The sequence below is a fragment of the Ursus americanus genome, chromosome 36 (assembly GCF_024610735.1).
Source record: "Ursus americanus isolate L20-20 chromosome 36, mUrsAme1.1.p, whole genome shotgun sequence".
NCBI lineage: Eukaryota > Metazoa > Chordata > Mammalia > Carnivora > Ursidae > Ursus > Ursus americanus.
In genome coordinates, this window is record NC_142162.1 from 24,948,058 (window position 1) to 24,969,580 (window position 21,523).

The following is a 21,523-nucleotide window of genomic DNA, read 5'->3' on the forward strand; positions in this document are numbered from 1 at the left end:
GGTATGGAAAGTTGTGGCATTTATTGTGTGAAAAGCAGGTTGCAGAATGTGGAAGATAAAACTGCCTTTGTTTTGTCTGTACGTGTACATCCACATGCATAAAGGTTATTATATTTATTGAGCACCTAGTATGTGCTAAGCACTGCTGTAATTACATTAGATGTATTCATTAATTCATTTAATCTTCACTATAGCCCTGGATTGTTTGGGTTTTTTTTTTTTTTTACTATTTATTTATTTCTCTCTACACCCAATGTGGGGCTCGAACTCACAACCCTAAAATCAAGAGTCGCATGTTCTTTTTTTTTTTTTTTTTTTTAAGATTTTATTTATTTGACAGAGATAGAGACAGCCAGTGAGAGAGGGAACACAAGCAGGGGGAGTGGGAGAGGAAGAAGCAGCCTCATAGCGGAGGAGCCTGATGTGGGGCTCGATCCCGGAACGCCGGGATCATGCCCTGAGCCAAAGGCAGACGCTTAACCGCTGTGCCACCCAGGCGCCCCAAGAGTCGCATGTTCTGACTGAGCCAGCCAGGCACCCCTAGCTTTTTTTTTTTTTTTTTTTAAACAGAACAAGCCTTTGAATTTTTTTTACTCCAAAAAGCTTCATGTTTTAATTTAGCTTTCTGACCCTGTTCTTGTGCCTTCAACACTTTCACAATGATTTTCTGCTCCTCAATAAGGAAAGCACGCTTGATCCTGTCAAGAACACACGTAGCACACATGGAACCACCGTAGGCCCTGCTGACGCATTCTCTCGTTTTAGACCACCTCAGTAAGAACTGCAGGTCTCAGCATGGACTCCCTGAAGTCAGCCTGGGCACATGCCGCATGTGGATGTTGGGGCGTTCCCCATCTGCTTGGTATCAAGGTAAATGATTCTATTACCAGGGATTTGGGACAGCCTGGTTTTGTTAAGAGGCCGTATTGTAGGACAGCCTTCAATGGTATGTCAAACGCTGGATCGTTCTGAATGCCTATGGATGCTGTCCCCAGGAAAGGAAAACACCAACCCTAGTTGTTAATCCCTATTTTACAAGAAGAGTTGAAATAAATTCTTCATGTTCGTGGCTCGTAACTGTCCAAACCCCAATGTGAATCCAGACAGTTTGGCTGCAGGGCCTGCTCGCTTCCCAGCCTGCTATCCTAGGCCTCTCGGAGATGGAAAGGGAAAGCGTACTTTGCAGCCTCCATTTTGTCTTACCTCTATGCATGAATTGTTTTTCTAGAGTAAGCATGTAATTTGTATTTGGGGGGAAAAACTACTTAAAACCAGCCAGCTTAATTTGATGTTAAGTACAAGTTAAACTTTCCATTTAACTTTCTTCCACATCAGCAGTTCCAGAGGTTAAGGAAATTAGCTACATAAGAACATACCCACAGATAATAAAAACCCCAGGATGATTCAATACAGTATTAAATTTATTAGGTCCATTCTTTAGGAGTAGAAAGTAAGAGCTTTTCTGGTACTGTTTGTTGACAGAGGCTCCACCCTTATTTATGGAATCAAATTTTGCAACTCAAAAGTATAAAGCAAATCAGAATTTTCTTGTTTCACATATTTCTTAAGGGAAATGGCCTTTACTCAGTATAAAGTGCAAAGGATGGAAAGAGTAAGAAAATGGCTGCTAGCGACATTTGAACCAGGTCCACTTTTCTATGCATCACCACTTGGCTACATCATATTTGGCTTGTGCTCTTGCCAGCCCCTCAGCGGTCTGCCCGCTGCCCCTGTAAACCCATTCTCCACAAGGCGACCATAACGAAGTTCTACAAAAGTGAAACCAATCCTGCCATACGCTGCCTCCTCTAAAATTCTTCAAGGGCTTCCATTGTTCTTGGGATAAAAACAAACATGCTTCAGGAGGCCAGTAAGTCCTTGCACCCTCTGGCTTCTGGCCACTGGTGCACCTCCTGCACGTCTTCTTTTAAGGGCCTCTACACAGGTATCCCCCTCCGTTCCCTAATTAACTCCTCTTTCAGACCAAGGCTGAAATGTCACTTCCTCAGAGCGGCCTTCCCTGACCCCCACACCAGGTCTGTTACCTGCTGTATGTGCTGGTAGCTCTCTGTCTCTGTTCTTCAAGACGGAGTAGTAATTCACATGTATTCATGTGGTTATTTGAATGTCCACCTCTAATGAGATTATAAACTCTGTGCAGGTAGCGAGTACCAGTATACTTTTATTAAATGAATATGATAAGGTACTGAGCCTACGTGGTACATAAAGCAAAACATGAAAAAACACCATTTTGGTGAATGCTTGATATTTATCATTCCTCTCATTATTACCCAGTTTAGAAATGAAAAGATAAATTGTATATTATCCAGTTAAGTTACTGAATATTACCTACAGAATACATATGTACCTATACTTTACATAAGAAAAAAATGGTTTCTCAATCTTTACCATAACAACTGCTCCATGTAGAAATAACAGTAGTCAACATTAAATACAATTTTATTTTCATAACAACCATGCATCTTTATATCAGACCATTCACAGGACATTGCTTCCTAATCAACCTAAATTTGCAGGAAAATATGTTTTTAGAAGTAAGTATTTATGAAACTGATAAGCTAAAATAAGTTCTTAAGGCAAATAGCTATAAAACCGGACAGAAGCTTCCTTAGTTTCTCATCTTAGCTTCACAAATCACTTGGAAAATCAGCCTACAGCTAAGCATAATAAACCACTGTTCCCTTCTTGAAGCTGATCGTTCTGGAGAATTGATCAAATAGCACCTGTTGATAGAAGACATCAGTAAGGGCTGAACCTGATAATTCAGCTTTAATTCTGGATCAGTTTTCTGGCTTGGGCTGGTCGGGAGTTACTTCCTTCAGAATCTTCATCAGTGAATGTAAGTGAGTATGTGTTAACATTATCTTCTCTTTCAGCTGGGAAGAAAAATGAATAGGTATCAGGGCATCTATTTTTTTTTTTAAGATTTTATTATTTATTCATTTAACGGAGAAAAAGAGAGCAATCACAAGTAGGCAGAGCCGCAGGCAGAGGGAGAGGGAGAAGCAGGCTCCCCGCTGAGCAGGGAGCCGATGTGGGACTTGATCCCAGTCCTGGGGTCATGACCTGAGCCGAAGGCAGAGGCTTTAACTGACTGAGCCACCCAGGTGCCCTGGTATCAGAGCATCTTAACACTCAATTTGATGATTCTAGAAGCCACTTCAAATTTAAACTAGTGACTGAGAACTGGCAATGTCTCAACACATTACATAAATATGCCTGTTCTATTTCTGAAAGAACTTTATGCAATAAACCCAGAGCACAGTAAGATCCTCAGATACAAAGTTTCATATGAAAAAAGACAGCCTCACTGCTGCTCTGTCTCCCTCCTTCCTACCCCTTTTCACCAGGTTTAAACGCCAAGTATTGGGAAGGAAGACAAGAATAAGGCGGGGTAAGAAAGTCTGTGGAGAGCAGCATCCATTTAGTCTTCCCCTCCTTTTCTAGTGGCAAGAATCTAACTTTTTCCCCCTCTTTGTTCACAGTAACAGATGCCTTTCTTCAATATTCTGCTAATGGCCTTCAAAAGTAGCCCTGGTTGTTGGGTTAAGAACCCATGTTTGTGGTAATTAGGTAATTTTCAATAGTTCTTTTACCTAAGAATAGCTAAAGCAAGAACCAAACTTAATGGCATTATTTAGCATACAACATGTGCTTAGTAGCTAAAGTTACCATTGAATACAGAATTATGGATGACAATCTTCTGTTGAAATCAGGTTAGTAACAACAACAACAAAATCTTATTTCTGATAATTTGTACCATACACTAAATCTTTTTATTATCGTCCAAAATACAAGAATAATCAAAATTCCTCAGGAAATCCTGCTTAAATTAAATAGGTAACTCTAGAGCCTCTTAGTCTTATTGGAGGACCCCTGGATGTGGTGAATCATTTCTCTGTTGCCTTCAAGATTTTGTTTCCTCCTCACTTTTACTATGATGTGCTGGGGTATGGATCTCTTCTGTGTTTATCCTACGTGGGCTTGTTGAGGTTTTGGGTGTGTAAATTAATGTTTTTCATCAAATTTGGGAATTTTTCTACTATTTTTTCTTTGAATATGTTTTCTACTTCACTCTACTCCTTTGGTATGTATTCCTTTTACCAAAGAATATTCGGGTATGCTTGATGGTGCCCAAGAGATGTCTTAGCTCAGTTCACCTTCCTTCATTCTTTTTTCTTCGGATTCCATAATCTCATCCGTCTATCTCCAATTTGCTGACTCTTTCTTTGGGCAGCTCACATCTGCTGCTGAGCCCCTCTAGGGAATTTGTCGTTTTAGTTATTGTACTTTTCAACTCCAGGATTTCCAGCTGGTTCTTTTTTGTAATTTTTAACTCTTTAAGGATAGCCTCTATTTGATGAGATATTGACATCATACCTTCCTTGACTTAAGCAGTCTCCTTTAGTTTTTTGGACCTTATTTATAACAGCTGCTTTGAAGACTTTCTCTGAGAAGTCCAACATCTGGGCCCTTTCATAGGCAGTTTTACATGCCTGCTTTTTATCCCATGTATGGGTCATACTTTCCTCTTTGAGTGTTTTCTAATTTTTGAGTGTTTTCTAATTTTTAAGTGTTTTCTAATTTTTGATGCAAACCGGACATTTGCAAAAAAAAAAAAAAATTTTTTTTTAAACTATTTTGAGTAACCAACATGGGGCTCGAGCCCACAAGCCCAAAATCAAGAGTCACACATCCACCCACTGAGCCAGACAGGCACCCTGCAAACGACATGTTAAATAATATATTATAGCAACTCTGGATACTAAACACCCATTCCTCAGCTTATTGTTGTCTACTTATCGGCTTCAGTGAGCTGACTAGACTATTTCACTGATACCTCTTTTCCCCACCCGTATGAGACTCTGCTGTCAGTCCTCAGAGAACACAGGCGTGAGCATGTGCAGTCAGTCACCTGGAAGGACAGCGGTTCAGTGTTTCCTTGATTTTCGTGTCAAGCAGCTCGCCTTCACTATTGGGCTGACTGCTCTACGGTTTCTGACAATGCCCTGGGACGTAAATTGCTCAAGAGTCTAATCCAATTAAATTCAGGACCCCTCCCCCCATTGGTAGGGGTAGTCTTTGAAAGACTGGTAGCCAGTCTTTTTGTTGTTGTTCTGACCACAGGAGGGGCTCTTCTTAGCTATCTATTCACCGGTTCTGTCTGATAACCTTCTAAACTAATCTATGGCTTAGCTTGTTGCTCTCATGGAACTACCAGCTTCCTCTTAATTGCTTACTCAAAATCTCCACTGTTTTGGGCAGCAGTTCCCTTGTGTGGCAGGGGGAGGGGGGCAGTTTTTACAATCTGCCTCTTACCCTGGCTCCTCCTAACCTGGGGGCCAGCGTCTCCTGGAATGACACCCTCGCTTCATAAGCACAGTGCTGGGTATAGGCGCCCACTTCTCTTCCTGGCTTACCTCTGCCGTTGTGACACCTCTGCCCCACCTGCAAGCTGGGGGAAGGGTGAATGGGCTCCTGGTACTTAGTCTGCTGTGCCAGTGGTAGAACTTGCACGACAAGGGGCCCTTTGTGAATGGAATGGAGCTTCTGATGAGAATTACTGATAGCCCGCCCCTCCTGGGAAGATACCACAGCCCTCAACTGGGAGCTAGGGCAAAAATGATCCGGGGGCTCTTGGCTACAGCTGCCCACCCAGATAGAGCCTCCCTTCTCCGAGGTACAGGCATGAGAGGGAGGGAACCGGCTCAAATGCCACAGGCTTTCACTGTTCTCGGAGGTTTTGTAGGTTTTCTTAAATAAATGTCTCTTCATTTGCCTTATGCCTTGAGGAAAATTTCTTACAGACTTAAAATGTTTGTTTCCTCTGCAATTTTATTCAGTTATGGCAGTTTTGCTGTGGAATTCCTCAGGCTGCCATTCCAGAAGTTATCTCCCATGCCAATGAAAATAGTTACTGAGCCCTCTCATCAACTTGGTTGCTTAGAGCGAAGGTTGACTGTGACTGCTGGATACCCTGCTGCCCATTTATGCAACACACCTCATGCATCTGTTTATATATTGCCTATGGCTGCCTTTGTGCTACAATGGCAGAGTTGAGTACTTGAGGTGAATGGTCACAAAGCTTAAAATATTTGTCATCTGGTCCTTTATAGAAGAAGTTCGCAACACCTGGCTTAGAACATGGTTTCATGAGTTAGCTCATGAATGGTTCATTAGTTAGCTATGCAAAACAACACCCCCAAAAATCATTCTTCCCCTGTCCTAAAAGATACTTAAACTTTGGAAAATAAATGCCATTGGTTACAAAATGTATAATGTGCAAGGAATAAACTATTAACAATACGAAAAACAAAATGAACAATGAATTCTAAGGTTGTTCTGAGACTAGTAAAGTTACAGCCAAATTTCCACTCAGAGAGTAAGCTACCAAAACAAAGTTGCTTTCTTCAACTTCAAAACTATCGACCACTAGGAAAATCCATTTAAATAAGAATTCTTAAAGATTGTTTCACCACTCTTTCCTGAGACATCTAAACATGAAGTGCTTAACGGAAAGGACAGATCTGGAGCACCTGGCTGGCTCATTCAGAGAAGCCTATGACTCTTGATTCGGGATTGTAGGTTCAAGCCCCACGTTGGGTGTAGAGATTAAAAATAAAATCTTTTAAAAAGAGAGTAAAAGAAAGAAAGAAAGGACAGATCTAAGACAGATGATGGTGTCCATTCCCAGCACAGAGGGGAGAGTATAGGACTTGCAGGAGCTAAGCAGCTTTCTTCCTTCTCTTGAACTGGATGTTACAATATTCAGCTTTGTGTCCCAAGTTCAATAAGGAATGCCAAACCAGGTATAAAGGATTACTGGATTATTACACCATTTCATCACCACCAAATTCATTGGAATAAAGTGCCAGGAATTGTCTATACAGGCATACTTCATTTTATTGTGCTTTGCTTCATTGTACTTCAAAGATACCGTGTTTTCTACAAACTGAAGGTTTGTGGCAACCCTGTGTAGCAAAGTCTATTGGCATCACTTTTCCAACAGCATTTGCTCACTTCATGGCTCTGTCACGTTTTGGTAACTCTCAGAATATTTCAAACTTTTCATTATTATTATATTCATTAGGGTGATCTGTAACAACAATTACAACTCCCTGAAAGCTCAAATGATGGTTAGCATTTTTAGCAATAAAGTATTTTTTTTTTAAATGCAGCTGTTTTTTTTTTTTTTTAAAGATTTTATTTATTTATTTGACAGAGATAAAGACAGCCAGAGAGAGAGGGAACACAAGCAGGGGGAGCGGGAGAGGAAGAAGCAGGCTCACAGCGGAAGAGCCTGATGTGGGGCTCGATCCCACAACGCTGGGATCACGCCCTGAGCCGAAGGGAGGCGCTTAACCGCTGTGCCACCCAGGCGCCCCAGCAATAAAGTATTTTTTAATTAAGTTATGTACATTGTTTTTTTAGACATAATGCTCTTGCACACTTAGTAGCCTACATATAGCGTAAACATAACTTTTATGTGCACTGGGAAACCAAAATAATAATCTGACTTGCTTTGTATTATGATATTTGTTTTACTGTGGTGGTCTGGAACTGAATCCACAATATCTCTGAGGTATGCCTGTATTATAGGAAACATACAACCATCATGAAATTTTACCTCTGCAACTTTTTCTGGTAGAGACAAGTTGTGAATATCCATCTCAGATGCACTTACTATGGCTTTTGTTTTTAACAAATAGCTGGATAGAAAATGTAGAGAGAAAATATTAGTATCATACTACAGATAAGATTATCAATGAACCAAACTTGTCCTCTAAAGCAATGTCAGGCAAAGACAGCCTCCTTACAGATTTTCATTTCAACATTCATATTGTATTTTGTAAGAAAAACAAATTCTCAATTAAGAAATCATCAGAGACTCTGTGTCTCAGCTCACCCCTTGCCAGCCAGGAATACGTAAGACAAAATTATCCCATGACAAACTAAATACACAAACCAGGTCGTACGAATAACTAAATAGTATAGCAGTTAGAAGAAAAGTAATCATATGGTGACAAACGCTGTTGGTTGCCTACACAGTAGCCATTCCTAACTTCTTCCTTGTTAACAGAACCCAGACTTTGTTTTGTTTTAGAAGATTTTATTTATTTTTTCATGAGAGACAGAGAAAGAGAGGCAGAGGCAGAGGGAGAAGCAGGCTCCCCAAAGAGCAAGGAGCCCGATCTGGGACTTGATCCCAGCATTCTGGGTCATGACCTAAGCTGAAGGCTTATGCTTAACCAACTGAGCCACCCAGGCACCAAGAACCCAGATTCTGTTTAGGACAAGAGTATGCTCAATCCTAGGAGATGAATCAGAAGTGTTCTAAGCCAAGTGTGGCAATCTTATTCCCTTCTCTCACGTATTTGCTTTCCCACCTTAAGGCAATCACGTAACATAGTTCTGGTCAATAATAAGGACATTTTGCGGGCGCCTGGGTGGCACAGCAGTTAAGCGTCTGCCTTCGGCTCAGGGCGTGATCCTGGCATTATGGGATTGAGCCCCACATCAGGCTCTTCCGCTATGAGCCTGCTTCTTCCTCTCCCACTCCCCCTGCTTGTGTTCCCTCTCTCGCTGGCTGTCTCTATCTCTGTCGAATAAATAAATAAAATCTTAAAAAAATAATAATAATAATAAGGACATTTTTGATGATAAAATGAGACCATTCCCTGTGTTCCCACTTCCCATATCTTTTTCCTTCTGGTTGGGGATGCCACTGTCTATGGATGTAATGCTTATAATCGCAGTAGCATCTAAGAGGAAAAGGCCAAGAGAACCAGAGATGTTGATCCAGAGCCCTGTTGTGGCTAAGCCACTGGAGGACTCCTGGAGTGGCCAATCACTCCACTTCTTACTTGTTAAAGCCACTGTCAGTCTGGTTTTCTTTCACACACAACCAAATTCATTCTGACAGAGATAGATTTATTATCTTCCCAGACTCATGCTACCTATACATGCCTGATTTCTACTTAATCAAAAGGAATACTCTGACCTTTCCCAACTCCTTATTTTAAAGATTAAAAATTACTTAAAATCTACTATACTTTAAAATTTTATATTAAAAAATTTTTGTTACAAAAAGCTTAACTTCCCTAAGCAATATTCAATTACAGCTCAGCTGGAACAACTACTTATAACTGTTTTTAAAGAAAATTTGGGTTACTAATAGCACACATTTATAAACACTTTTTGCCCCTCTTTAAACTTAATTCTAGATAGAAATTATTTGAGACGAGGGGCACCTGGGTGGCTCAGTCAGTTAAGTGTCTGCCTTTGGCTTAGGTCATGATCCCAGGGCCCTGGGATCAAGCCCCACATCGGGCTCTCTGCTCAGCTGAGACTCTGCTTCTCCCTCTCCCTCTGCTGCTGCCCTGCCTACTTGTACTCTCTCTCTAACAAATAATTAAATAAAATCTTTTTAAAAATTATTTAAGAATTAGAAATTGAAAGTAAATTATCAATCCATCTCAAGTATTTATTTCCTGTTGAAAATCTGCAGTGAAGGAAAAAAAATTTGCGGTGAAGAACAAATAGTATACCTAATACATTTTGAACAACCTCATGCATGAAGGACGAGCTTTACTTATGAGTTTAGAAACACCGATCTAAGCACATTAAATGAGAGAAAGGAAACTTTACGTCTAATGACACAAAAATGAGTTTTGGAGTTAAGACACAGATTAAAATCTCAGCTCCTCCACCTCTGAGTTCCAGTTGTCTTCTTTTAAGAACTCAGTGAGGTAAGGATAATGTCTGGCACAAACTAGCTCATCAATGGCTGTTTTTGTTTTTTTTGTTTTTAATGGTCAACAAAAGACTCTGATAGATGTTTCAGTTTGCTATAATAAACAAAAAAGCTTAACAGTAGTATTAGGAAGATAAATATTCAAAGTACTACATAAGAAGGAACAAGAAGTATGGTACTTTATCTGATTCTATGAGGCCACATCATTATTTTTTTAACTTTTCTTCGGGTATCTATCTGCTTCATTCTTTTTTGCAGACAAGATTTTGCTGCATCTACATGCATACATGTAGAAAATAGCTACCTTAAACCTAGAGTTTTCATTTCCCAAGCTCTGCACCCGTACCATCTACAATGACCAGTGTCTCTGGGTCTCAAGGTCCTTATTTCAAATTCCTAGAGTAGAAAGCCTGATTGGCTTAGCTTAGGTCAGGTATTCATTCTTTTTTTTTTTTTTTTTTAAGATTTTATTTATTTATTTAACACAGATAGAGACAGCCAGCGAGAGAGGGAACACAAGCAGGGGGAGTGGGAGAGGAAGAAGCAGGCTCATAGCGGAGGAGCCTAATGTGGGGCTCGATCCCATAATGCCGGGATCACGCCCTGAGCCGAAGGCAGACGCTCAACCGCTGTGCCACCCAGGCGCCCCCAGGTATTCATTCTTGATCCTATCACCCGGGAGTGGTATCACACATGATAAAAACATGGCCACAAGGTCCCACTCTATAGGGAAAGAAAACAGGGACGGGTACAAACCCAGTAAATGTCTATTACACATTATTTTGCAATAAGCTTACCTTCCAGAAGTTTCTGTAACAAAAGAATATCCTCTCATTTATTCCATCATAAGCTTATTAAGACATGGTATGATTATAAGACATCTAAAATAAGCATAGTGTTATGAAAGTATATTTTGATCCCACTGCCCATCTTTTTGTTGAAGAGACAGTGCCTGGCTTTAGCATTTTCTTTGGTACAAACGTTCTGCCTTTTCTGGAAGGTCTTTTAAAATGTATTTGATAAAGAATATCTAAGTCTACTCACCATACCATCTTGTCACTGGAAAGGCAAAAGTGACCTCTCAAGGCAGCCAGAGCAGCATGGGTAGAATACAAATGGAAACCAATGGAAATCCCACAGGAAGTACAGAATAAAAGGTTGTAAGTGCTAGAGTGAAAAAGAGGATATAGGTAAGGAAATCAGAGAAGAAATATAAAATAACCAGTCTCAGGAACCAGTGCTCCTAAAAACTGTGCTGTAATAGGACTGAGACTGAAGAAATGTCATATTCGAGAAAGGTTGACTCAGCTTTTCATATAATTACATCCTAGATTATTATGGATGTACAACTGTCACTTATAGAATAATTCACATTTGAAAAGCAGAAAAAGAGCTAACTAATCAGATTAACACTTAAACATATAAAACTACACATGACTATATAAATTAGCTACCATTAAACCAATCTCTAGCTTAAGAAAAATAATCAAGTTGAATGGGGTTTACTAAACAATTTATTAATAGAACTCAAATCAGGATTTTTCTTTTGCAGATGTAACAAAAAAGTAACTTAAGAAAATACCCAGACAAAATGCCAAAAGAGAAAAAAGAAAAGAAATCTTATTACCCTAGCAAGCCATCTATTTTCTTTTCTTTTATCCTCTGAAAGATTACTGGATGAGGAAACAGGTAATGATTCTAGTTAAACCACTTGGGTAAGTCACTCACCATATCTGCTGGTACATAAGACATACCCAAATACTACAAAGAAATGTTTTTGTTTTAAGATTTTATTTATTTATTTGTGAGAGAGCACAAACAGGGGGAGCAGCAGGCTCCCCACTGAGCAGGAAGCCTGACACGGAATTCAATCCCAGGATTCTAAGATCATGACCTGAGCCAAAGGCAGCCACTTAACCGACTGAGCCACCCAGGCATCCCAAATACTACAGAGAAATGTTTTAAGAAAACATCGGGCATGTACTGAAAACTATTTATTTATTTATTTAAGAACTCTCTACACTCAACATGGGGCTCAAACTCACAACCCTGAGATCAAGAGTTGTATGAGCCAGGCACCCCCTGAAAACAATTTTAAAGTGGTTGGGTAAGGAAAAAAAGTATTTGTATAAACATAATATACTATGCAGTAAAACTGCATCAATAGAGTATAAAAATCATATGACGACCAAGAAGAGGATTCATGTCAATGGATACTAAAAAAGACCAAGCAACACAGTATCCCAATGCATTGGTAAATTAAGTACCACAGCACACATGTACTGTATTTTTGTGAATACAGTAACCAAAAAGCAAGCCATGAAATAAAGTTGCATTAATTTGATTTAATTCCTATGTAGGAATTAATGGTATCAGAGAAAGCACAGTATGTACAGAAAAATGTCTGGGGGATACTGATTTATGGCACAGGGCAAAAATGTGAAAAAAATCCCCAAATTATGCTTATGCGTGCAATATAAAATATTTCATTGACTATTAGTCTGCTAATGGGTCAAGTCCTTCAAAAATGAAGGTTTGCATTACCACACTGGTAAAGAACTATGACCAGCTGAGTACTTGCTAAAGGCAAAAGGGGATACAGATGGGTAGTGGAAGAAGGTGGTTACAAAATACAGCTATGAGTGACCAGTTACAGAAATGAGGACTGTAATTATCATAAGTATTTCCTCCTTACCTTGTTATGAGTAGGTTTTTGTGTCTGAGTGTTTATCTCTGTTCTTCTCTTATTCCCTTATTATATAACATAAAATCATATTTTGTATCATACTATTATGTCAAACTATATCATTCTATTTATGTATTATTAATTTTATATCACAGTATTTAAGTTAATGAGAGATCAAAGAGAAATGTAAATGTTATTTAAGGACTTGACTTCCTTTTTCAGAGAAGGGATTAATGTATTTTCAGTTGTATGCAGGACAGTTGTAACATGTTAGAATTATGACCTTGTTATTGTCTTTCTTTGGAGGTTAAGTATGGTTTTAGGAGATGCATGTGGGTGCCAAGTTAACAAGTAATGGTTAAATTTTATGTTCCACTTGACTAGGCCACATGGTACCCAATTATTAGGTCAAACATTATTCTGAATGTGTTTTTAAGTGTTTTTGAATGAGATTAACATTTGAATCAGTAGACTAAGTAAAGCAGATTGTCCTCCCCATTTGGGTGACCCTCATCTAACAAGATGAAGGTCTGAATAGAACAGAAAGGCTGACCCTGTCAGGAGTAAAGGGAAACTCCTCTTGCCTGACTGCCTTAAGATGAGACATTATATTTTACCCTCTGCCTTTAAACTTGAACTGAAATGTAGGCTCTTCTTCGGTCTAAAGCCTTCTGGCTTTTGGACTGGCACTTACACCTTTGGCTCTCCTGGTTCTCAGGCTTGGGGACTTAGACTAAATCTAATCCACTGGCTCTGCTGTGTCTCCAGCTTGCCAACTACAGCTCTTGGGACTTCTCACCCTCTGTAATCACACGAACCATTTCCTGATAATAAATCTCTTCCTGCCCATGCCTCTCCTAATTCTAAAAGTACACAAATACTTGGGAATTTCCCTCCAGTGTTTTACAAACCATCTAGATCAGTACTGTCCAGTAGAGACATAATGTGAGCCATATAAGTAATTTAAAGTTTTCTATTAGTCTTGTTAAAAACAAATTCAAAAGGAACAGGTGAAATTAGTTTTAATACATTTTATACTACCCAATATATCAAAAAATATCACTGCAACATATAATCAATATTTTTAAACTATTAATTTTTTTGAATCAAGTCTTCAAAATCCAGGGCACCTGGGTGGCTCAGTCAGTTAAGTGTCTGCCTTCAGCTCAGGTCATGATCCCGGGGTCCTGGGATCGAGCCCCACATCCGGCTCCCTGCTCAGCGGAGAGCCTGCTTCTCTGTCTGCCTGCCACTCCCCCTGCTTGTACTAAATATCAAATAAATAAAATCTTTTTAAAAATGTCTTCAAACTCCAGTGTGTATTGTGCACTCACAGTATTTCTCAATTCAGGATGGCCACATTTTAAGTGCTCAACAGCTACATGCGGCTAATAGTTACAGTGTTGGACAGCATGTGTCTAGACGCATTATCCTAATCTAAGAAAGATATTTGGAGAGCTTCTGCTTCTGGTCGCAAATAACCCAATTCCAAGCAAGCCAGCACTCCTTTTCTCCCTGTTCCCTTTGGGTGGAAAGAGGACACTCTGGTAAGGAGCGCTAGTGTATTTCAGTTGGGAAAGAGGAACTGCAAGACTCTGGTTACTGAGTAAAGCAACTCAGAATTCCTATACCTTATACCTTATACCCTAAAACTGTGGTCGGAATGAATTGTTTTGCTATAAAAGCCAATGCTCAAAATTACGGAGCCTTGTAATACTAAATTCACTGAGCACTTCATTGTCACTTGTAGATCACCGCACAGACTGGATGCAAAGTTTACTGGCAATATTCAAGTACTTAACATTCAACTTGTGTTCTTCCCCAGATTCCCTGGATTACAGAAGAAATAGTCCTACCATGGCTTATTACAAACACCAAGTAAAATGGAAATTTTAAAGTCCTCGTTATCTCAAAGGACTGTAGTTCATAGATTCTCACTATACACCAAAAGGAACTTTTCTCCCTTTTCCCATACCAGACATAACTTTCTTAGCCTAAGTTCCCTTGCACAAGCCACTAGAGAGAGATGGCCCTCAGAAAGATCTTAAAACCTATACACAAATACAACCTTTCCATTTCATTAACACATCAAGTTCCCACAAGTCTCAAACAGGTAAAAGAAACATCCTTCAAATACACTGTAAGGACTGAATAAACTTTTCTTCTAGCGCAAAAAAGAACAAATAATTTTCCCCTTGTGCATGTCGGTTCTACACTCGTCTTACTGAGTGAGGGACTAGAAACCAATAGAGAACTCCCAGTACATACCTGCCTTTGAGCGAACCTTCAATGCCAACTAGGAAGGGAGCTTCCAAAACCACGTTATTTGTGACTCCTAAGAAGACAAACACGGGTCAGAAGGAGTACCTGTGAAGCCCTGAAAAGGAAAACCTACCCCTTACAGATAAACTCATTATTGCCACAAAAATCACGAAAAGTTGCCCCCACCCCTGGCAAAGGCGTTAATTTCCTTCCAAATCTTCACCCATCTTTTTCTCCACCCGCTCTGGACCATCCCGTGAGAAAGCAGAACCCACTCTCTGGCCCTCCTCCGCCTTCCTCAGACTCCGCCCCCACTCACTGGAGAAGACGACGGCTCCGAGGGACCGCGCCAGGTCCCAGGCGAGGTGCACGGAGTCAGCGAGCACGGCGTAGCACTGTGCGCAGTGGAACACGGCGCACCTCTCGGGCTGTAGCCACGAAGGCAGCCGCGGGCCGGAGAGCAGCTCCTCCGTCCCCGAGCCTGCGGGGCCAAGTGGCGAGGACCCGTTCACTACCTGCGTGTCCCACTCCATAGAAGTCGTACAAGAGTGTTTGTCTGTTTTCTTCTTTGCGCCATCACAAAAGTCACCCGGCGGAAGCTTTGCATACCGCGAACGATGCCGCCGGGGCCGAGCCGCCATCTTCCTGCAGCCCGCGCCTCCGTCGAACAAGCACCTGGCCCCGCCCAAGCACGGTTCCTTAATCCTCATTGGACTTCGTGAGCCGGGGGCTCCGCCCCACACACGCTGCCTGGACACGCCCTTCGGCGCCAAAGTGTAGTTGAGGGTTGGGGCGGAAAACGTGCGTCTGATGGGTGGAGAATCATCGTTTCTATTGGTCAATGCCAGGAAACCCCGCCTTCAGGGCATTTTTAACCAATAGAAGTGCAGCATTTTCAATTTAAACTCTCTATAAAATTCGGTTTAGCCAACGCTTACAGTGGCGCCAGAGTTTTGAACTGTGCTGCCGAGGGTGGAGTACGCGTCCTCTGCGTGGTCGCCTGGATGCAGCTCGCCATGGCCGTACCCTCCCTTGAGGAGCTGGACTCCCTCAAATACAGCGACCTGCAGAGCTTGGCAAAGAATCTGGGCCTCCGGGCTAACCTGAGGGTACGGAGCTGGTAGCGGGCGGGGCAGGGTGAGCGGCCTCCGGTAGACGTGGTGGGAAGGACCGAACGTGTACCCCGGGGACTGAGCCAGCTCTCCTTCCAACTACGCAAAACGGAAAGGGGGCCATAGTATTCACCTTATTTTGAAAAATCACCTGATTTTTCTGGAGGCTCTCATAGGCCTTGACTTCAAAAGGGTTTGTTTGGTTTGGTGTTCTTGGAAGTACTCTGGAATTAATTTAGGAAATGCAGGCCCAGAAAGCTCAGGGATGCTGTGTCTAATTCAGGTTGTTAGGCAGTCGCGGAAATAATTGCCTTGGCTTCTGGAAAATTCGAAACAGTAACAATTTGGTGAATTGTAAATGAGGCCCAAATCTCTTAATACTTTATTGGAGGACCTGGAAGAAAGGATGACTTTTAGAGGATCATCCCGTGGGTAAATTTTTATAACTCAGCCCTGACCTAGCATGATCGTTCGTTTATGATTACTATTGTGGTAGTGTTCTGTTTCAAAACCGGTAAGGTCTTTGACTCCGATGCTGCAAAACGTTGAGGGGAAAATGTGGAGATTCAGTTTGGGATTGGGGGTTATATATTCTTCAGTGGAGTTTTCCCGCAAAATACTTACGGGCACTCTGTAGGTGTGTTCTGCAGGGCGTGGTATTTACACAGTGAATGCCTAAATCAGGCATTACAAATGTTTTGAAGTGAGTTAAAATTATCAGTGCCCAGGTACCTGTTAGGGCTTAATAGTAAAGGAGTGTCTTTGGAGATACTTCTGAGCTGTAGTTTTTAAGGGCATCCCCAATACTACTTTATAAACAAAGCCTTAATTCCTTATCTTAAATTCCTTAAGCTTTTTGCAGTCTGGCTGGACTCTTCTCCAGGACAGTATAGCATCCAGCCTGTGCTGGTCCCTGGACACCTGGCACGTTAGTCCATCTCTCTGCCTTTGCTAATTTTGACCCTTTGGCCTCAGATTCCCTCTCTCTCCCTCTTCTTTATTTGCATTAATAATTTCCAACTGCTCTTCAGTGTCCAACAGAAGTATCACTTCATCTCCTTCTCTTCGGTCTCTTGGCCACAGTTCCACCACCCCAGTAATCCCAGGAACCCTATGTGCTTTTAAAAGCAGTTTAATTTCAGGTTCTCTCTTTGAGCGCTTACAGGCTTTCACCTTGCACTCCGGTTTTTTTGTGTATTACGTTATCCTCTCCACTAAAAGTAAACTTCCTTGAACAAGAACCTCATCCATGCTCCTTGGAAGGTCTTCACAACACTAAGTGCAGTACATTTTATGTGGGAGATGCTGAATCATTATTTTCAATCACTTGTTGGCAGTGCTAGAATAATGCTCCAGTCGGTGGCAGGAGAGTTGCAGTGGAGGCCTCCTTAGTTCAGAGCTCTGGATAACGTTAAGGCCCTACAACCATTTGGGCCTCTGAAGAGCTATTGCAAGTGAGATCTTTTTCTAAAAGCCCCACCTGTAGTTCTCTTGAGGCACCTGATCTGGGTTAGCCGATTTATTCCGTTTTCGTTGAGTGGAATAGTAAAGTATTTCTGGTCGATACTGACCCCATTACCTCTCTAGCACCCAGTATCTGGCACACAGTAGGTGTCAATAAATACTTATTGAGAGGTACTATTTTCCAGACAAAGTTGACCATATAAGGCTTTATTAGAAGCAACTACAGAAAGACACTTTTGAGACAATTGAAGAAAATTAAACTTGGACTAGTTATTAAATTAAGGTATTGTTACTTTTGTCGGGTATAATACTGGTGTTGTGATTATGCACCCCGCCCCCTTTCTCTGTACCTAACCAGCTGACCCTTGCCTGGAGAAAATCACCTAACCTTGTTGACTGAACTTATATTTATGACCATAAATTGTAAAATGAGCGTTTGATTCTCAAATGCTTCCTTGGTAGTCGTTAACTTTCCCATTTTTGAGGACAATTATTTCCTATCTTCTCACCTCAAATAGGCTCCCTTCCTTCACTTGATGACTTTTCCTCACAGGTCATGGAAAAATAGATTCAGTCGGCTGAACATTACCTCCTCTTTCCACCATCAAACCCTCGGGCCATCCCACCTCTGTCCCGTGGTACTCTGCCTTTGCCTAAGGGCAGCCTTGCCGTTTGTGCTGGGGATCCTTGTGCCCCCCTCCAGGGCTACACACCTGCAATGAGCTCCTCCTACATCAGTTTCTCCCACTCAGCTGGCTTATTTCCATAGTGGATGCAGTCAAGTCTTAACATCCTCCATCTTAAAAAAACAAAACAAACAAAAAACACCTCTCCTGACCACTTGTCCTTCATTCTGCTCAATTTCTCTGTTCTTTTCCACTGAAATTGCTCTTACCAAGGCCACTAGGCTCTGCATCTTCCAGAGCTTGTAGTACATCTGTGTCCAGCCCTGCTGTTCAGCAGGATCGAATACTCCTTTTTGCTCGAACCACTTGCACCACTTTTCACTCCTGAAATCTGACCTCTCTTTACCATCGCCAGCACTGCGGACCTGGCCACAGCCTGTCTGCTGGTCTCCCGCCTCTACTCTTGCCTCACGGTAGTGATTCTCTTGTAATCAAGGCAATATTTGAAACTTTTTCTGCTCAGTGCCCTCCATTGACTTGCCTCACACCTAAAATAATATCCAGACTCTTGCAAATGTAAAGTGAGAAACTTGGTTTGGTCCTGATTTGGAGGGAAATGTGTTTAAAAAGAAAACAGCTGAAAATCGAGGCAATTGAGGAAATTTGATTGTGGGCTACATATCAGAGGATATTAGGAAATTAGTATTTTTCCTAGGTATGATAATGCATTAGAGGTTATGTAGGAGAATAGCCCCTTATTTTTAGGAGATGGGGCTGATGTATTTAGTGGGAAAGTATCGTGTTGGCTAGAACTTATTTTTAAGTAGGGTGGCAAGAAACACATTACTATAGAGCAAATATGAGACTGTATTAATGATTGCTGAATCTAGGTGGGGAAGATAAGAGTGTTTATTATATTTCAACTTTTCTATGGACTCGACTTTTGTTTTTTAAGATTTTTTTTTTTTTTTTTTAATTTGGGGCGCCTGGGTGGCTCAGTCAGGTAAGCGTCTGCCTTCTCCTAGAGTCCTGGGATCAAGCCCTGAGTTGGGCTCCCTGCTCAGTGGGGAGTCTGCTTCTCCCTCTCCCTCTGCTGCTGCTCATGTGCGCTCTCTCTCTCAAATAAAATCTTTAAAAAAAATTTTTTTTTAATTATTAATTTGAGAGAGCGACAGAGCATGAATAGGGGAGAGGGGCAGAGGAGGAGGGAGAAGCAGGCTCCCCGCTGAGCAGGGAGCCCGATGCAGGTCTCAATCCCAGGACCTTGGGATCATGACCTGAGCCACCTAGGCACCCCTGGACTTGACATATTTTTAATAAAAAGTTATAAGCAGGGGCGCCAGGGTGGCTCAGTCAGTTAAGCATGTGACTCTCGGTTTTGGCACAGGTCATGGTCTCAGGGTCATGAGCTCGAGCCCCATGTCAAGCTCCAAGCTCAGCAGAGAGTCTGCTTAAGTTTTTCCCTCCCTCTCCCTCTTGCCACCACCGCCCCGGTCCCACCCCCACCCCAGGCTCTGTTCCTCTTTCTCTAAGATAAATAAATAAATCTTTAAAAAATCAAAAGTTATGAGGAAGAAATCCACACCTTGCTGTGGCCTATACCCTTCTACTTGACCCAGCCTCTGGCTCCCTCTCTGACCTCCCGGCCCCCGTTCACCCCATGTTCACCATGCTCCACGACACTGGTTCCGTTCTGTCCTTCCCATTCACTAACCCACCTGAGGGCTTGGTGTACCCTCTACTTGGAATGCTCTCCCCCACATTTTCACCTGCTACCTCTTCTCACATCTCCACTTCAACGTCCCCACACTGAGAGGCCTTTCCTGACCCTCCTAACTCAGGTAGCACCCTACCCCGGTCCCCAGTTTAATTTTCTCGTAGCCCCTGATGTCGTATCATTTATTTTGAGCTTCATTAATAGACCGTTGCCCTAGAGGAACCCCTGGAGGTTCCTACAGACTGGAGACCTTGTTTCTTTGGTTCATCACTGTCTCTGCAGTGCCTGGAACGGTGTGCAGCATGGTAAATGCTAGTTGGGCGATGAGGGAATACCTGCTGGTGCTAACAGTTGTACCCCCTGTTTGGCTCTCTCGAGCGTCACCCCATAGCCTTCAACCTGCTAGACGCCCTGACTTGGCTCTGCCACAGGTACCTCGTGTCATCATTGTCACATGTTTGATGAGGTTTTTGTGGTATTTTAAGTCTGGAAACCTGTACAATATAGAGCCTATGATTAACGTTACAGTATGTGCTTAAAAATGTGCTAAGGTCTTAGGTGAAGTGTTCCTAAAACCAAAAGAAAAACAAAAAAAGACAAAACCCAAAGGGGGCTGTAGGAAACTATTGGTGACAGAGAGGTTTATGACCGTGATGATGGTTTCACAGGTATATCTTTATCTCCAAACACATGAAATTGTGTATATTACATATCTATACCTTGTGTGTCAATCATACCTCTGTGAAGTGGTTGGGGAAAAAATGATTGGAGAACCAAGAATGCCTGAGTTCTGTCCTGCCAATCACCCCCTTCACAGAGAAGACCCCAAGAGAGATTCAAGGAACAATAGCAGTAGAAAATACGCGCCACTTTATTACTAGCTGTATGGTGCCTGAGAACTCAATGCGGGGCATACTGGTAAACCGGCCGGGGGATGTGCTTCACACGCTGAGCACAGCCTCTCCTGTCCCCCAAAGCCCAAACCAAATCCAGATCTCCGCCGTTCTCTCCTGGACACACGGCCAGGGATAAATGGTATGAGATGTGGGGGCTGGGCCCACATTTAGAAGGAAATCTCTGGGTCTCAGCTGTCTGGCTGAGTGGAAGGGGAGGAAAAGACAACCCAAACAATATGCTTGACCTTTTAAAAGCACAAGAAAATAGATTATATTATATATCTATATATAGATTATATATAATATTTTTTATTATATTTTCCTTTCAGGAAGGGAAGGTTTCTCGGGGTGGGAAGAGAAACTAGGAGCCCCTTTCTCCCAGGGACCTGTAACCCTTCTCCTTCCGAAGCCTGCCTGTGTTTGGCATTCCCTATCCGAGAGACCCCTACCATGTCCCATCAGCTGCCCACGCCAGAAACCTGGGCGTAATAACGCTCCTCTGTTTCTCAAGCCCTGAGTTCATACTGATTTTACTTCCTAAAAAGGTTCTGAATCTCCACCCTACCTTGGTCCTGCTCTGGCTCAGGCCTCAGTCCTTCCTGGTTTCCCGTAAGAGCCCCCAGCTGCTTTGCTGGCTTCCGTCTTTCCGCGATCAAACGCGTCCTGCACATTGTCCTGCTAGATCATTCTGAGTAATGCGGAATTGGTCACCCTGCTGCACTGCTGCGGACTCTTCAGACGCTGCCCTTCGCTCTAAGGGTAGAGCTCCTGCTCTTAACAGGCTTACAAGGCCTGGCAGGATTGGCCCCTGCCCACTTTCCCAGTGTCTTCCCTCCCCTTCCCTGACCAGCTCCATGCTCCAGCCACACTGAACTTGAGTTCCCCAAACTCCACCCTCATTCCTGCCTTCCCATGCAATTTCTTTACCCCTTCTCTGTGGCCACCACTGTCCGGTTCATCCTTCAGACCTCAGCAGCTACAGACC

The 21,523-nt window shown here is 42.2% G+C and overlaps 2 protein-coding genes across 5 annotated transcripts in view; one reads left to right on the top strand and one right to left on the bottom strand.

Annotated features, from left to right (window-relative positions):
• Window positions 1–320: 320 nt before the first annotated feature.
• Window positions 321–15,514, bottom strand: OIP5 (Opa interacting protein 5). 4 transcript variants are annotated; one of them, XM_045771091.2, is made up of 5 exons: window positions 15,043–15,388; window positions 14,730–14,796; window positions 10,820–10,942; window positions 7,649–7,730; window positions 324–2,897 (listed from the first exon to the last, which is right to left on the bottom strand). In XM_045771091.2, exons 1-5 carry the CDS (start codon window positions 15,362–15,364, stop codon window positions 2,802–2,804), a joined length of 690 nt encoding a protein of 229 aa, XP_045627047.2. In that variant the 5' UTR covers window positions 15,365–15,388; the 3' UTR covers window positions 324–2,801. The 4 variants fall into 4 exon arrangements, with proteins under 4 accessions (XP_087715303.1, XP_045627057.1, XP_045627047.2 ...); XM_087859177.1 differs by lacking the exon at window positions 7,649–7,730 and having other exon boundaries at window positions 321–2,897; window positions 15,043–15,514; XM_045771101.2 differs by lacking the exon at window positions 10,820–10,942 and having other exon boundaries at window positions 323–2,897; window positions 15,043–15,512.
• Window positions 15,515–15,622: 108 nt separating this feature from the next.
• The window catches only part of NUSAP1 (nucleolar and spindle associated protein 1), a 33,607-nt gene continuing 27,706 nt past the window's right edge, over window positions 15,623–21,523 (top strand). The window contains exon 1 of the mRNA XM_045771066.2: window positions 15,623–15,832. Within this exon, the coding sequence (XP_045627022.1) occupies window positions 15,728–15,832 (105 nt within the window). The 5' untranslated portion in view covers window positions 15,623–15,727. The remainder of the gene's footprint in view (window positions 15,833–21,523) is intronic.

Bases quoted from the DNA above. Each gene is read 5' to 3' on its own strand.
- OIP5 (XM_045771091.2), bottom strand. From the start codon at position 15,364: ATGGCGGCTCGGCCCCGGCGGCATCGTTCGCGGTATGCAAAGCTTCCG. The intron at 14,797-15,042 runs GTGAGTGGGGGC...TTGTCTTCTTAG, and splicing joins CGGAGCCGTCGTCTTCTCCA to GAGTCACAAATAACGTGGTT. The intron at 10,943-14,729 runs GTATGTACTGGG...TTTTCACTCTAG, and splicing joins GAAGGTTCGCTCAAAGGCAG to CACTTACAACCTTTTATTCT.